We start from the raw sequence: 17,525 nt of genomic DNA on the forward strand, positions 1-17,525 counted from the left end.
AGCACATCATGACAGTGTAACTGACTCAGGAAATCCTGAGGGCTTGGCTGTCATTACTTCCCTTGATTTCCTAAATGAAACTTTGAAGTCCTTCCCATTTTTCCCTTATTGCAAGACTTCTTTTCCCAGTTTCCAAGGCCACAATAGGGAAGTTAATCAGGTATGATTATTGCTTCCAAACACTCTTGTGAGAATGATGTGGCAGCCAGACTAGAGTGTAAATGCCTGGATTAAACAAAACCTGGTAAAACCATGCTATACTTATCCTCACTTTAACATCTTTTCAGTACACTCTCGTCTGGGTAGCTGAATGTAGCAGAATAACAGTTTATACAGAAAGAACTCAGGATTATTATCATTGATGCCTCTGACAGGGAAGATTTATCATGGTGACAGGACTATATGGCCAGAGAGGCTATTCTAACTTATATAAAGATTGTCTTATAGCCCTGTATATGTTGTAAGACAGGGAGAAAAACACTACTGTATGATCTGTTTTAATCTATTATTTGTTCAAGCAATTATTACCTCATTTAATCCTGTTTTTTCCTCAACTTCCAGAGTGTAGAAGTAAATTCCCCCTCTCTCACTACAACAGTGGAAGAGATGATTTAAAAAACGTGCTACTACAATTTGAAAAAAGTGCCTTTTAACAACCAAATTTCTTAGGGCATAATTCCACTCCCAATGAAGCCAAGTACAAAATTACCAGTACCATCAATAAGAGCAGTAAAGGGCTGACATTCAGTTCACGTGTATGAAATTCCCAGCACTGTCACAGCACTGTTTTGATCTTTCAAAAAGTCAGTCTTTACAGTTGTGAGGAAAAAAGAACACAGCCTTTGTCATTCTTAACTCACCCAAAATTGCTACCTGATTTGTAAATGTGGGATGTAGAATTCTCACTTTTATTTCATCCCTAGAACATGTAAGTCATTAAAGAAGTGTGTGCAAAACTTCCCAGTCTGAACAACTGGCTCACTGTAGAAGTGAGATGAGAAGATCATTTAAGAATTCTAGATCACCTTCTGAGGTTGAAATAAACTTTCTTTCATAGATGCAAAGAAACAGCGTTGAGCACAGAGCTAGAAAAATTACTTACAATTAAGGAAACTGCAGCTGCAAATGAGATAACGCACATCGGAAAGATTTCAGAATGGAGAGGAGAATGGACCAGAACAGAGGCACCATGTAAACTACAGCTTTCACATTCTGTGAGTAAGTGCAAAACATTCAGCTTCAGCTGCTGAAGAGCTTTCCAAAGTGCCAGCCCACAGGATCTAAGTTTATATTTAATTCCACTAAAATTTCCAGTGAAGTCCATTGAAGTGTTTTTTTTTTTTTTACCACAAGAGGATTGACTGTGACACCTCATGAAAAGCAGGTAAAAAACTTCATGAGTCGATTCTTACTGCATCAACTTCACTGGCATCAGTGAGTAACCATATTCAAGTAAACACAGCACAGCACTCCATTTCAAACACAGACGTTTTTGACTGGACTCTGAAGGAGCTTTCTTTATAACCTGAACCTGTTCTCACTGCATAAGTAGACACGTTACCATGCATTTTCAGAGGAACCTTGTGTCAAGATTTCTGTTCTCATTGTGCTCCACATTGTCACAGGGAAGACAATGTAAAATGGTGAAGAAAATCGTAACTCTACCTCTGGAGAAATTATGTTCTTCTTTTTTTATATATATATATATATATATATATATATATATATATATACATAAAAGAATATATAAGAATAAATAAATAATTAAAACCAGAAAATCTCCAGACAATGGCCCATGTTAGCTAAAAATTTACTTATAAATCATCAACATGGAAAAATTATTCTGGCATAGCTACTTCAGGAAATCTCCAACCTCAGGGAAGCCTTTAAAGCAAAAGTTCAAGCTATGAGCTACTGGCATTTACTGCTGGTTTGAACTCCCCAGGTATATGGGAAAAGTCATGTATACAGCTGAACACAAATGTGCTTTTTTCAAACATAAGTAACACTGTAAGAATCCTATGCAGGAGATCTGGCAAGTTCTATCCTGATCTCTGAAGTCTCTTTGACCTTATACTTCATGTATCCTACATACTTCTTCTACCTTCAGGCCATCACTTCACTCCAGCACTGTATTTGTTCCAATAAATGCTGGGAGTCTGACTGATGAAACGTAGTTTCAATTGGTAAAAGCAATGGAAAATTTCAGCAAAGAATGGATATTGGAGTCAGTAAAAGAAAAAGCTGTTCATTCTTCCTTTATAATTTCTCCATCTTTCTTTTTCTCTTTTCCCCTCACTCTAACCCTCCAGAACCCTTTCTTTCTCCTGTTTCATCTCCTCAGTTATCAATTTCTCCTCATTATGTCCATTATAACTATTCATTTTTCTTTGATAACCACCATTTCCGATTACTCCTAATTTCAAGTGTTTTCCTTTGCAAATCTGGTTTTACTACGTTGTTGTTTCATAAGTACACGGATAAAGCTTGCTAGCATTTTTAACATCTCTATCATCTTTACCATAATAATGATATTTAAAGTTCTTAAAGAATATATTAGGATAAGACAGATGTCTGCCTTTATTACAACACAGACAAGTGTTCTGTTCATTAAGACATTTCCATGTAAAAGGAAAATAAATCCAGGAAAGGCTCTTTGACTTTCTTTTCCTTTGGATTACAGTGAAATTCCAAGTAGCAGTAATTTTATGCCTGAAAAGGAGTTCCTGCAGCTTAGCTTAAACAAACAACTTATCCAACTTCTAATGACAGCAGAGATGCTTTAACATGGCCAATTTTGCTATAACTGGTTGCAGTCAGAACGGATTGAAACATTGCTAAAGTGTGTATCTTGTGAAACTAATACAGGAATGGTCAAGAAATTATCATAAAGTGAGGATGTATTTATAGAAATAGTAAAAGAGTGTACTGTACCAGGGCAAATAAAGTAACATAAAGAAGTCGGACACATTTCAATGAACAGCTTCATTTCTCAAAGAATATCCTAGTACGCTCTCAAAAAGACAACTCTGGAGGCAAATCATAGGAGAAATCTGCCATGGAGAACAAAGCTGCCTTCTGTACGCTAGAGAGCTGCCTTTGAAGAAATTCTACCCCCATCTGTTTTTAAATGAGTTACAATTCTCTATTAAGAATCCTTCAAGAATCCTACAGATACATCAAATATCTTTGCTCTCTTTTTTCCTAAACAATGAGGCTAATAGCCAGAACATCTCCTGACATCCCGTTCTCATGTATTTCAGGTACTGTTACAGTCACTGTGCATACCGACGTCTCTGACTACCCAAGATGACTGAACACATGCAAAAAAAAAGAATCCATGCCTAGCTTCATCCTATATAAATTGTTTAAATAATGAAAGAACAATTAATACAAAAGAGTAAAACATGTTCTACACACAAAACCTCCCCAGACACGTCCAAAAAGACACACAACTATCACACCAACTATCAATGATTACAAACCTTGCCTGATGTTATGACCTTCGCTCTGTGGCTCTGAAGACAGGCGGCTCTCCTTTGGTGACCCTTTGCTGCGACAAGCCTTAGGGGAACCTCTACTGTTTCTCCCTAGTTGAATTTGAGAAGCCTTGACAGAGAGAGGTCTCTTATTCTGTAGATCAATTTGTTTATTAGATGACTGCAATGTGCTGGAAGTCTTCTCTCGATCTGCTGCGCTCGGTTGTACTCGAAACTTATTTTGCTCCACATTCTGCATTCCCTTCTGTAGGCTGGCTTCTTTTCTTTTACTTTCTTCTTCACGTTTCCTGTAATTATAGTAAACACCATAAGAATTTCAAAGACAAAATCTTGGGAGCACGTACCTAACTTGTAGACAATCATCTCTAGAAACCTGACACAGCCACAATGAAATGCTGTGTGTCTTTTTTGTGAGAAATGGTTATTGGTTACATGGAAGTGTCTTAGCTTGATCCAAAATAGCAACTGACTTTTAGCTTGAGTTTAATGAAGGTTATGTCCTTAGTAGGCAGTTTCTTGTTCGTTTTGCAGCAGTTGAAATTTAAAACACTCCCTAGTTTAAAACGACATAAATTTGGTTTTTGTTAGGAAAAAAAAAGATCCTTTTGACTTTTTTAAAGAGAAAAGCAGTTCCTCTTTTATTTTAAACCACAGAAAAGAATACCAACGAAAATACTTGAAAAAGCCATCCAAAGACAAGAAAAATGATGCTAATAAGGATGGTTTGAATTAGTAATGAACCACGCTCTAATACAGGTAAAAATGCAATGAACTGTATTTATCTGAAAGTCAGAACATTTCATAGAGGACTTGTCATCCGTATTGATTCTATGTTGTACTCAATACAATTACAAACCAACTCAAACTAGGTATGCTACTAACTTGCTGTTGTATGTTTATCATTGATACATAATTAAAGAACTTATTTTACACAAATGGATTGTGCACTACACAAATGATAAAAACTGAAAATATGAGAAGCGAATTAAAAAATTTTGTGCAGATATTTTACTCTCACAACTGTGGTGTTTGGTTTCCAAAAATGAAAGTAGTCATGTATCTCTTAAATAGTGTAGATATAAAAGAGGATTTTGGACAAGGATGGGAAAGGCACATCTGTTCAATAATGTTTTGCAGCCTATTTTGAAATGCAATGGAACGTCATTACACTTTAGCTTTTTCAATCTTTTTCCTGCAAAGCAGAATAAACCCAATAACAGGCAGCAAGCACTACATAGCTACCTACCACTGAACTTGTTTTTATAAATTAAGCACTGGTTATAAGATGAAGTGACACTTTTCCTGTTGGAACAGACAGCTGGTAAATGTCGTATCATGTAGCTGCCTGATATTTTAACTTGCTTCCAATGCTACAACAGTTTGCAGACTATTGACACATTAGCTCACAGCACAGCATATGACAGGTTAGTTATGCAGCATGCCATCCTCAGTTCCTGTGAGTCGTATCAATGCCAGTGTATGTCATTTCAGTGTGATATGCCAGGGAGAAGCCTTAACTTTATCTGTCAGTACTATCTTATCAAGTTCTCGCTGCAGAAGAAACTGATTGAACTTTGTACCTGAAAAGCTGTTAATTGATCTAAAAAATACACTCCTGGCAGTCTGAGGTTCAGTATTCCCCACGGCACAGAAAAAAGTGGTTAGTTTCAAATAATATCGGCATTCCGCAAATAGGCCATGTGGGGATGTCTGCCTTGTGTACAGTATGGATCTCATTGCCATTAGATCTGATAAATCAGATCTCAGTATTCACAAAACAGCCATTTTTGTTTTCCTCGCAACAACCAAGCCATCTATTACCAGTACCCTCCATTTAGGGTGACAGAAAATGTGAGCCAAGGCTGTGATACAGAAGGAAGCCAGAGTGGCCCGCACTCTGGGAATAGCAGATTAACTCAAAACAGCATCAGCAACAAACCAGTTGTAAAGTTATTGGAATGCCACAGAACAGAAATCGAGAAGTAAAAGGTTGTTTGTTGGTTTTTTTTTAAGGGGTGCTAATTTTTCAGATGAAACTGATGAAATAATAAAAGGAAGGGATTTCAAACCTCCCAACCCATATACCACCGTGCTCATCAACATTGAGCTTAGCTGATTAATAGTTATCTGAATACTTACAAACCTCCCCAAGGGGTGTGCTTTAGTTAATGAGAAATTCAGTTTGTTTTACAGTAAAATATATTATAAAAAATAAAATTTTCAAGTTTTATTATTGCCTAAGTTAAGAGACTAAGTTTCATTAGCAGGTAAGGGAAGCACACAAGTTTCTAACTTCACAGCTCTCATTTATTCTCAGGAAGGTCCAGTAACTCATCAGGATCCAAACTTGGACTCTAAAGTTAGACAACTACAGCTACAGTGATAATATACTAAAATTGTCCACATTAATTGCAACAGAATTCTGTCCTTAGGAGTCATAAATTTGTATTGCATTGCAAAAAGTGACAGAGCAGAAATTAAGGTTTTGGCATCTGCAAAGGAACAGTTTCAGCCTTAAGCATTTGTGAAGACACAGAGATGCTTTGATTTTTTAATTCTGCTAAAATGAATTCAATCATTTCTATTCTGTTAACAATGCTTTGATCTATCTACTCTGTGGAGGACATTTAAAGTTTAGAGCATGTTGATATGCCCAGAGAACATACGGATAGAGTTATCCTTGCAGAAGCTGTTACTTTAAAAAACACAACTGCAGATATACATCATCAGCTGTGATTCTACCCCAGCTGAGGCTTTATCTTGACCAAGGAGTTATATTTCCTGTTGTATAAATAGCTGTCTCTTGTTAACATGGTCTTGTGTGTTTTAAAAACAATGTGTAGAGCTGTGCATTTGTCCTTACCTGACCTCCTACTGTTCACTCAGTTATTTCTCATCTACATTAACACATTCTAAATTAGAATTCAGCATATTTGCAGTCTTCTGCATCTTGGTACTATTTACAAATCTAACATTTTAATTCGTAAGTTAAAATACTGCACTGTATGAGATTCTAATCAATATATACTTCCAGTTTAAGGTTGAACCATTATGAACTACACTGCGTATGTTCTTCTAAGCAGTTTTTCACCACATAATCAAGGTTTAATTCAAGTTACATTGCCCTGATTTACTAACGAAATGTATGAAAACTTCAGGCAAATTTTAACGGCAGCTACTATTTCTCCATGGCCACAAAATTTGTTGTTATTGGTACAAAAGGAAATCTCATTGAATCGATACAATTTGTTTTAGCAAAGTCAAGACTGCTATTAATTTTTGTTTTGTTATGTTTCTGACACACAGAAATAACACAATTACTTAATTCCTGTACAAGAAAGGTATGGAGTTACTGAAATGAGTCCTGGAAAAGAACGCAGAGACGCTCAAGGGACTGAAACATCTTTCATGAGAAGAAGCTGAGAGAGTAGGGAGTGCTCAGCCTGGAGAAGACAAGATTCAGAGAACAGATTGCCCAGAGAGACTGTGGAGCCTTTGTTTGCAGAGGTATTAAAAACCAGACAGGACAGGTCCTGGGGCAACCTGGGCTAGCTGACTCTGTTTGAACAGTGGAGGGGATAGACTATATGATCTGAAGAGCTCCATTCCAATCTTGATAATCCTGCGATTCTTTCGCTCTTTGACAAAGCAGGCATTCTGCTAATCTCACACATACTGTAGCCCAGCAAGTTCCACACAGATTTTAAAGGCAACAATTTTAAGATTATTTCAGCTAGTTTCCTAAATAGCACAGGATGAACTTTATCAGGCTAAAATGATCTGAAATCATCTAATTCATCCACTTACTCTCTGAACTGTTCTTTTAGTATTTTAGCCTGCTTCTCTGCCTTCTGTTTCTAGTGTGAATTTCATCTGCTATTGAACATCATTTGACATCTAATGAAGACTGAAACAAGCAAAACAAACACTTCAGTCTTCTGAGTATCACCTATGGATCAATACTTTTTTCCTCCTTTTACTACGCATATGCTTACAATCGTTTCTTGTGATATACCACATCTCTTACTAGTTGCTCTTCTTTTGTGTTTCATTTTAATTGTATCACTGTATGTTATCTCCATCCCTCTTTTTTAGCAATGGCATCAACTTTCCAGTATGTGCTTTCCCTTGCTGAAAAGCTCATTATTTTCTCTCTTTGCCCAGCGTGCAGCCTTGCCACCAGTTTTCTGATGAATCTCAATCTGCTTGCATTCTCTTGCCCCTTGGAAAATTCTTCTCATTTTACTGAAAGTTATTGAATTGACTGTTTTGTTTTCTTGATGTTCTTCTCTTCTTATATATTACTTACTTACTCTTATTCACTTTCATCCAAGTTCCTATTCATATTCTTAGTCTCAAGCAGTTGCTAGCAAGTGGCTGGAATCAAATCCAGAAGTCTTTGTTAAAACAGAGAAGTAAAGGTTCAGGAACTTATTCTGAGAAATTCAGAAGGAAGATGAACAAGTGATGAATGAATTCTGAAGCTCTTTCAGACCTCAATATGCTGGAAATGGTTTCTTCTGAACATGATTTAAACTCTTTATGACTAAACTGTATTACTTCATACGACTAAACTCTTCTCTAATTAAAGACAAACTCTAAGACTGTTTTCTAAAACAAAAGCCTCTTTCTGAAAAAGGTTAAAAAGTCCAACATCTTACCCCTGTGTAGACTGAAATTTTTGGTTTTGAAATATGTCCTTCCTAGCTCACTTCTGTGCTATTCTGCCGAAGCAATGTTTCACTCCTGGCATGTTCTCTATACAGTATGGAATACATGTTGGAAGGGATCTCAAGAAACATGAAGACCAACATTCTGCTCAAATAAAGGCCAGCTGTGAGGTAAGATGAGGATCTTCAGAGATGTATGCAGTCAGACCTTGAAAATCTTTAAGAATGGAAACTGCATCCTCTGTTTGAGCAACCTGTTCCATTGCTTGACTGTTGATGGAATCTTGACTTATGATGAAAAACTTAGTCCATATTTTCTGTCAAAATCTCATCATCTCAGCTTCTGTCTGTTATGTATTTCCTAGGGACTAACGTGAGGCCAAGTAGTTCCCCAGATTGTTCTTCTGGCTCTTGTAGAAATTCCATACGTTTATTTTCTTCCCATCACTGTGGAAATTTTCCTGATTTCTGTGACCTTTCCAAGATGCTTGATAGTGGTCTTTTAAGAACACCAGTCAGCTCTCTCAGCACACTTAAATGTAGCTCATCTGGTCCCATGGACTTGTCTAGGTTGAGTTCTCTTAAGCAATCCCTGACTTAGTCCCTATTCATTTCTGGCAGCTCTCCTTCTTGAACCATTCTCTAAGCACAGGGGTCTTGGGAGACCTTGGGGAAGACTGCGGACAAGAAGGCACTGAGCATCTCCATCTCTTCTGTGCCTGCTCTCACCAAATCACACATGCCATTCAGCAATGGGCCCACATTCTCCTTGCTAAGCCTCTTACTATCATTGTAAAGGCAGAAGCTCAGCTCTTTGTCTGGGCTATTCCTTTTAATCTCAACTTTGAGTTTTATCTTTCCTGATGCCATACCTGTGTACTCAACTGATGCTAAGCTCCTCCTTTGTAGATTGTCCCTGGCTGCACCTCTGGCATACTGCCTTTTTACATCTAAATTCTGTCACAGCTTCTCTGCTTAGCCATGCAGTATGTCTCTGAAGCAGGCTATTTTTTGTTGGTTTTGTTTTGTGGGTTGTTTTTTTTTTTCAATCTAGGCATTCATCATCATTCTGGATTTGCACATAATGTCTACTTTTATCTGGAGAGCAGATTTTTAAACATGAATAGGGATATTATTTGTTTGTATGTAACAACGCCCTGGCCAAGTTTAACTGTGGAATGCACAGATGGGTATGCAGAATGATGACAACATAATATCCCCTCCAGTTTATTACAGATCATAAAATTGCAATTAAATAAGATTTGTTATGTGACAACTTGATTTGCTTGTACACTCCAATTATATTTTAATTCTGTTTTTATGGTATTTGGTACACAAACTTTATTTCTATTCTTTTCAAACAAATCAACAACAGCTTAGTAAGCTTCAGAAAGTACATTAGAAACTCACAAAAGGAAACAATGACAAAAAATTCCCAAATTTCCATCAGGCAAACCCTTCTTGTTTAATGTGTCGGATGGGGTATCACAGATACTTCTAAAAATGACTGTCATCGCAGAGAGTAAAACTACTCCAACTTGGTAAAGTCAGTTGTGATCACACAGCAAGAAGCAGAGTTCTCAAAATTGAAGAAATACATAAGATATTAAGGATATTTTCAAAGACAGATTCTCCAAACTTCTGACTTATCCTGACTTCAGAAAATGCAATAGTAGGAGGGCTGCAAGTTACAACTTCAGGATCTAAAGATGTGAGCAAGAGATTAGTTAACTAGTAGTTCTAGCTTGGATTCTTAATGGGCATTAATCAGCTGTAACCAATATTGTAGCAGCACTCAAACCCAATGAAGGTCAGATTGGCCATATATACAGAGCACCAAGCTAATTAATTTGAAATATAGCACTCTGCAGCTGATTTTGCCTAAGATACACAGAAGTAAGAAAAAATCCTCTGTGTTCAATGATTAGTGTCTATCCATTAATATGAACTCTCTTTATAAAATATTTTGTAGAAATATTACACCAAAATTACTACAAATATTTTCTGATTCATACTTTTATTCCAGAATCAAATCTCTTTAAGAGAACCTGTGTGCTAATTTGTTCTTTTTATATGGTGAATTTTAAGGATAAAGATTAACCTTTTATATTTTGATGGTCAATTATGTTTTTCTGCATTTTAGAATTTTGTCCTTTTGCTACTCCAGTTCAATCAGAATTGACACATCTTAAAAGCAACTGTCTGAATTGCATATGGTAGTTATTTATAATCTAATATAATGATTTCACGATAACAGTCTAATTCAAGTGCAGAAAATCTCACTGGAGTGTATTATACTGCCAAGACAGAAGTTGCAAATAAAACCTGGAAGGAGTTCAGTTTTCTAGAAAAGCTCAGCCTCCCACATGAAACAGTTAAGCCTTATTTAATCAGGCTTTCCAAGTACCTAATTTATCTTCTTCATCTACTTATTAATTTATTTTCAAAACTTTTATCAAAGACTCGTGAGGCCAATGATTATTTTCATTACTCCAGAGTGATAAATGTTTTCTAAAACTTATTATCAGTTAAAGATTAATGATGCTAATATGCTGGTTTTCCAGTCTTTAGTATTTTTGCCTTGTTCATGCACATTATATAAAGATTGCTATTTAATGTGGGATTATCTGGAAAACGGTTTTCATACGTAGCATTATAAAAAAAAAATTCCATTAGATGCTTGCAAGTTTCATGAATCTTACAATAAGCACAATAAGTGATGATCAGTAATAGATAAAATCACACACATGCATATAGAAACTTATGGCAAATGTCTATTTGCTAGAATAGATTTTGAGTTTCAGACTTACTTGGCAGCAGCATCTTTTCTCAGTTGTTCATGTTTCATTAAAAGATTCTTCCTCTCCTGAAAAGCCTTTCTAACTTTATATCCTTTATAAACAGCCTGAATTTTGAAAGCAGCAATGTCCTGTATGGCAGCTATAGAGAGAGCTCCATGTTCTAACATGAACTGAATCACTTCATGGTGTTCACCAAGCAAGGCATAATCAAGTGGAGTGTATCTTAAAAAAAAAGAAAAGAAAAAAAGAAGACAATAATTAACAATGAATTGGATTCCTAATCATAATGTGCATTGACATTATGAGATTCGTGTTGCTTTCGTAATAAGGCAACTTCTAGACTGAAAATTGCTGAAGTACTTTTTTCAGAAGACCACTGCTCTTATTTTAAATATTATTCTCCTGTCTTGCTCATGGTGCCCACCCTGATCATGTTTAAAGCTTATTTTAATTGCCTAACATAGAGGGGGTCAAACAATACTAAGTGCAGTAGTCCAAAGTCCCACTCATGTTATTATTAACTGTTTTAAGCAAACAAAGAAGTTAGTAAGGTTCATATGTTGAGATACTACCTAAGTAAAAAGCAGAACAAAACATACTTTGCATTATTTATGTATCCATTTAAGTTCTGAGAATTTACTGTCACATCTAGCTTGGCTTCTACAACGACGACTGAGGACAGTGTAGCTGACCAAGGAACACTATTAAACCTACTTTAATGGACAACATTTTTTAAAAAGTACTCGTTTGGCAAGCCTGCCTTCAAATCAACATGTGTGATAAAAATATTAAATGTCTTTGCTTTTAAATAGTGTCAAACCTGCCTAAGCATTTCTGGATAAAAATTCCCCAAATTTCCATTGACTGGATAAGTGCAAAAGGTGCCTGTCCCCCTCTCCAACACTGAAGCATTAGGCAAAGACATTTTGTGGTGGATAATTATCAGTCACAAACCATAATCAAGACCATATAATGCAAGGCTTTCAAACAGTAAGTGTCAATGCATGTGATTGAGAAAATTAGGGCTCTTCTTGATGGTAACTTGCAAGGACACAATGCTGGTAAGCAAAGAAAAACAGACAGAAAGAGCACAATTGGACTTGCCACACAGCAATGATTTGATGGAAGGATTAACAGTATCTGAACTGAAGTGTCTGCGGGAATAAAGACAATGACATAACATGAAAATCTGTATGTCAAGGTGTGTTGATAGCATTTAAATAGCTACGGATTTTTGATAACCCAAGAATGGATACTTCAGAAAGAACCTCATTTCAGAAAGTGACATTTTTAAAGTATAGCTAGCTTTGAATATTTTAGTTAACGTGTACAAGAGATAATGGAGTAAACTTAATGCTGTGAATATGCATGTACCAAAACGATGCAGTGTATTATGGATTGCACTCATGCAGACTCATATTCTTAAACGTGGATTATCTGACCCCACTCAAGCTACCTTCAGAAATTAAAAAAAAAAACAAACAAAACACTTAAATCCAAATAGGGGTTTGTATAATCAGACACTACCCATGCTGCTTATGTATATTATTACCACAACCACCCACTGCTTGTGTCAATCCAAAGCCTATTAACAATTCTCTTTTCCATTGGTTATTTAAACCAGTTAGCTTTTGAATCAAGCTGGCTTCATAGCAAAACACACACGGAAGACACCACCCAACAGCTGTAACATGTAATCTAGCACGAAGGTGGTCAAGCAGCAGCTAACTTAGCATTACTTGATGCACTCATGACATACAGCTGGATTATCAAATCCTGCAAAAAACAGCAAACCTACTACCCCTCACACCAACAATTAGTCACTCATCTGCAAGCAACTGGGCAACTTAAAATCTTAGATGCAATTCTAGCTCCATCTTTTGACAAATTTTAAGTGCTGGGTTTGAATTTTGAACTAGTATCTCATATTGCACTCTACATGAGCAAGAACAGCACCCTTGTATAGATATATCAGGAAAAAAAATACCACTTTGTGAAACTATAATTCAGTAGAAAAGCATTTACATCCAATTACAGATGAACCATATCCACAAGGTCATTTTACTCTCTTCTGAAAATATTCACTTGACACTTTTTTCTATTTTCCAAACTTCTACTGTCCTAATAATAACACAAGGTTTTATCAACAAAATACAGTTTTGTAGATGTCTACTAAGAGGCAATTGCACAAGTTTTCCATATAACACGTATATTTTAGGAAAATTATATTTACAGACTGATTCATCCAGAAATATTGAAGATCTGTTCTTTTCTGCACATGGACTGGTGCTTAACAGAGTCCATTCAGAATGCTGCTTGTTATATCCAGAGTAATCAAGGCTTATATATACGAGCACACATTAATGTCAAAAGGTAAACGAAATAGATAGTAACTGAATGCCTACAGTAACATCACAGCTAAGGCATTTTCCTAACAGTTGAGTATCATTAGTCCATTTCTACAACGTAAGAATGGCATTTTTCTAGCAAAATATTGTCTTTTCATTTCACTTCTTAGGAGTAATTTAACTACAGCTGTTCGCTTAATTTTCTATAAAAAATTTCTGGAGAGTATTGACATTACTTAGGGACAACTTAACACCTTCATTTGTTTCTCACTAAAAATGAGAATAAACACAAAAGCATGAGTGATCTGAGTAGCTGGTGTAGAGAATGAAAGAGAAATGATGGGGAAAGAAAACAATTAACTGGGGTAAGGAAAGGACTTTCCAGTTTAGCTCTAAAATGTGGGCCTTAAATGTATTTAAATTATTTAAAATTGAGAAATACTCAAATCTGCATGACATACTGATCATAATTTTATTTATGATTACAACGAGGTCATCTACTCTGAAAAGACATCATGAATTTCTGCTAACACTCATTATCTTCATGGTCAGGTGATTAATTTGAACTCCGTAACTGAAATCACTTTAAAAAAAAAATAATTATTTATGTGTCAATGAAACACAAAGAAAAGAGGTGCAAATTTACTGTCTCTTTATGATTACAAGATAAAAAAAAAAAGCCCCAAAACCCCACCCACCCAGGCTTTTAGAATACAGTTAATCACCAGTAATTTGTAATCACTATTTTAAAATGTAGCAATGCATTTCTTCCATTTGCTTTCTTCTCACTGTATTCCTACCAATAAGAGAAACTCCAGACTACTCTACCATTTTCATCTTTTCATCATACATATCCATTGCCAACTTCATCAAAATGAAAAAGATGCTTAATATTTCAAATCAGAGTAGAATGAGTAAATACTTGCAGAAATGTCCAGAAGCTCAGTGTTCAAAAGTACAAAAAGCTGAAGTTTAAACTTGCAATGTCATACGTAAACAAGAGATTTTTCACATTATAAAAGCTCCTCACACTGAAGCCTGAAGCTATAGCATTCCTTTTACATACGAGGACAATCATGACACTGTGAAAATATCTGAACAACAAACATTTGAATCAATAGGTGGCATTTTTGCTAAATTAGAAAATGACTCATTCAGACCATAATACCTTTCCTCGCTGTTCTCCATATGATTAGGGAAAGCATCAAAACCAAGCAGCAACTTTATAGCATCAAGGTAGCCATTGTTACAGAGCCAGTGCAAAGCAGTTCTTCCCTGTAGACAATAGATGGAGAAAAAGAAATGATCACACTATTCCCAATCTCTATAATGCCACAATAACAGTTGGAAATCATAGTGTAACTTGATGCTTTTCTGGACACAAAGGACAAATTGATTCTTCTAAAACAACTCCCTTGTTAAAATAAAAGAGTACATCACTTAAAAATGAAATCAGATATCTTTTTCTTTTTAAACTACATTACAACATTAGAGCTCTTCCATCTAAACCGGCGAGGAAAGCTTATCAGCTCAGACAAAGGCAGAATGACTCCAGCCCACAATACTCACTACAGCAGCTGAACCCTATACAGCCAGCTCCTGGCTGGTACCTGCACTGTGAATACTTAAAGGTCTGTTAATATCAACAACACACAGGTACTTCACTTCAACGAAGTGAACGTCCTATACCTGCATCTTGCTTTCTTCAACTCCCTATTTAACAAACAGATAGAAAACTGGATACCGCATAATAACACAAAGAAGTTCTGAGTTCAGCGCTAACAAGCTGCATCATCTTGAACTCCAAGTGCTGAAGATTATGATGCAATATCTGTGTGAAATAAAGAGGTCTGAAGCTGACATCACCTATGTTCAAGTTGATGCCACATGAAGCTGGTAGCAGATTTAGAAAATGTTTGCAGTGTATTTAGGAGAACCCATAATAAATAACACTTCTCAATTACCTAGAATTATTCATGCCGTACAATGAATAGCTAGAGAAAAATTTAACAGTTTGCGTGAAACTATTTTGACTCTTTGAGTTCTATTGACTTCAAAGAAATCATGTCAAGTAACAAAGAAATCTGTTATATGTTGCACAATTATCCTGGCTCCTAATTTCACTTACTGTTTGAAAAATGACACAAAAGAACATTTAAACAAACCGGTGTTCTTTTTTTTTTCCCATCAAGAAAAGCTGTATACAGATAAATAATTGAAGAAGTTCTTCTGCAATCTCACTTGCAATATCTTTGTTCTATCTTGCTAACACATGCTGAAGAAACACACTGTAAACTACAAAATCACATTCCCATCTCAATTGTTAATAAGGAACCATACAAGTTAAAAAATAAGATGCTTAAAATGACTCCTCATAAGATCACACTTTGATAAGGCAAAGACAAAAAATGATAAAGGAAAAAGATGTGCCTCCATTTCATGCTGAATATTACACCATTATTTTTTCATTCAAGAGTTTAGAAGTGAAGACAGGGAAAATTATGCCAGGATACATCTCCTGTCACGATAATCGGCAGAGAAGATGTTTCAGCGACCCACAAAACAGGATGACCTTTACATTTAGAGTTATTTTAAACTTACTTAATGAATTGCCCAGTGAAGGACAACATACCTCTTTATCCTGAATATTTGGATCTGCATTATTTTCCAGTAACACTACCATGCAGTTGATGTAACCTCCATATGCAGCACACTGCAGAGGTGTTCTACCTGCATAATCCTGCACATTAGGGTTGATTTTATTTTCTATCAGGATTTGGCACACATCAGCATTTCCTCCCAGGGCTGCCCAGTGAAGGGGTGAATGGCCATCTTGATCAACCAAATCTACTCTTGCTCCTCCTACAACAACAAACACATTTCTGAATTAAGAGAAAGCAAAGAATAAGTTTATGTTCAAATATAACTTCTTTGGCAAATTGACAATTCAGAGAAGTACTTCAGAATGCAACATCCATGTTATTACTTAAATCAAGTTGAAATGGCAATGAGATAATTTCAGTCAGGGTCAGCAACTTCAAAAAATCTTAAACATCCTCTCTGATACTTTGGAAACTTCACATCTGTCAAATAGCCTTGAAAAATCTAGATGTTACTTGTTTCAGGCCTATTAATTTTAAGTGAAAATTTCTCAATGACAAAATCACTTCTGAAAATCAGACTAAGACATAACCTCTTTTTAAACCTCTAAAACAGAGGAGATCAAATACTCACAAGGTAAGAATGATTTTTGAAAAAAGTTTTTTCTATTTTTTTTTATTCCAAGCATGCTGAAGATCTTCTATGCAGATAATTTCTGTGTGATACGATGCAAAAACTCATCACAAAAAGAAACCTCCACAATTGCTTAAATTCTAATTAACAATCAAGAATGGCTGTTTATATCATAAAAAAGTTTAATCAATTGTAAGTCAGATTCTGGTCACACAAACTTATGTATTCATAAAAACTAAACCCCACAGGGGGTTAGAGTAAGAGCTTAGCAAGGCATTAAAATTTGTCCAGCGAAGAACAGAGGGAAGTAACCTTCACTAATAAAGGTTATTTTACAGAAAATGTGTAATTTGTGAGTCTACATACTTCAGACAACAATTGGGTAAATATCTCAAGTAGAGAGACTGCTTCCAGTCTGTGCAGAACTTTTCTGTGTGATTAAAATGAAAGAATTTTGCACCTAAGTTACCACCGCTATTTCGCTGTGTACCTTGCAGTTTAGAGCTTCTATAATTATTTAGAACTATGCACATGGTCTTATTTCTATTTACAAATAAAATACTGTTTCTAAAAACCAACTACGGGAAAATATTAATGATTTTGGGTTTTGATAAGTACCTTAGAGATGAACATGAATTTAAATAGTCAGAAAATTTCCAAAGATGACTACAAATTCTTTGTCTCAGAAGAAAGCTTAATTTGAACTTATTCATTGAAAGCAGGAAAAAAAAAAAAAAGAAAAGAAAAGAAAAAGAAAAACCCCCCAAAACAATGGCTTGCTGGGGGAAGTGGCAGTTGGAGAGATTAGAACATACTTGAGCAAGCTTGGACAGAAATGAGCTGTGCAAGGAACTATCCCTGCTTTGAAAGTTCAGACTTAACTCTGCCAGTCTTTTTGCTCAATGCTCTGGAAAACCTCTAGTTATTTTCTAATACTGTTCCTCACAGGGTACTTACAGACAACTTTTTTTT

The 17,525-nt window shown here is 35.7% G+C and overlaps 1 protein-coding gene across 4 annotated transcripts in view; it reads right to left on the reverse strand.

Annotated features, from left to right (window-relative positions):
* Positions 1-17,525, reverse strand: part of INVS (inversin) — an 82,731-nt gene that overhangs the window by 9,752 nt on the left and 55,454 nt on the right. For all 4 annotated transcript variants that reach the window (XM_052704136.1, XM_052704137.1, XM_052704138.1 and 1 more), the window contains 4 exons: positions 15,952-16,181; positions 14,488-14,594; positions 10,981-11,193; positions 3,486-3,787 (listed from right to left, as the gene is read on the reverse strand). In XM_052704136.1, the coding sequence (XP_052560096.1) occupies positions 3,486-3,787; positions 10,981-11,193; positions 14,488-14,594; positions 15,952-16,181 (852 nt within the window). The remainder of the gene's footprint in view (positions 1-3,485; positions 3,788-10,980; positions 11,194-14,487; positions 14,595-15,951; positions 16,182-17,525) is intronic.

The sequence above is a fragment of the Tympanuchus pallidicinctus genome, unplaced genomic scaffold (genome assembly GCF_026119805.1).
Source record: "Tympanuchus pallidicinctus isolate F22 unplaced genomic scaffold, pur_lepc_1.0 scaffold5, whole genome shotgun sequence".
Lineage (NCBI taxonomy): Eukaryota > Metazoa > Chordata > Aves > Galliformes > Phasianidae > Tympanuchus > Tympanuchus pallidicinctus.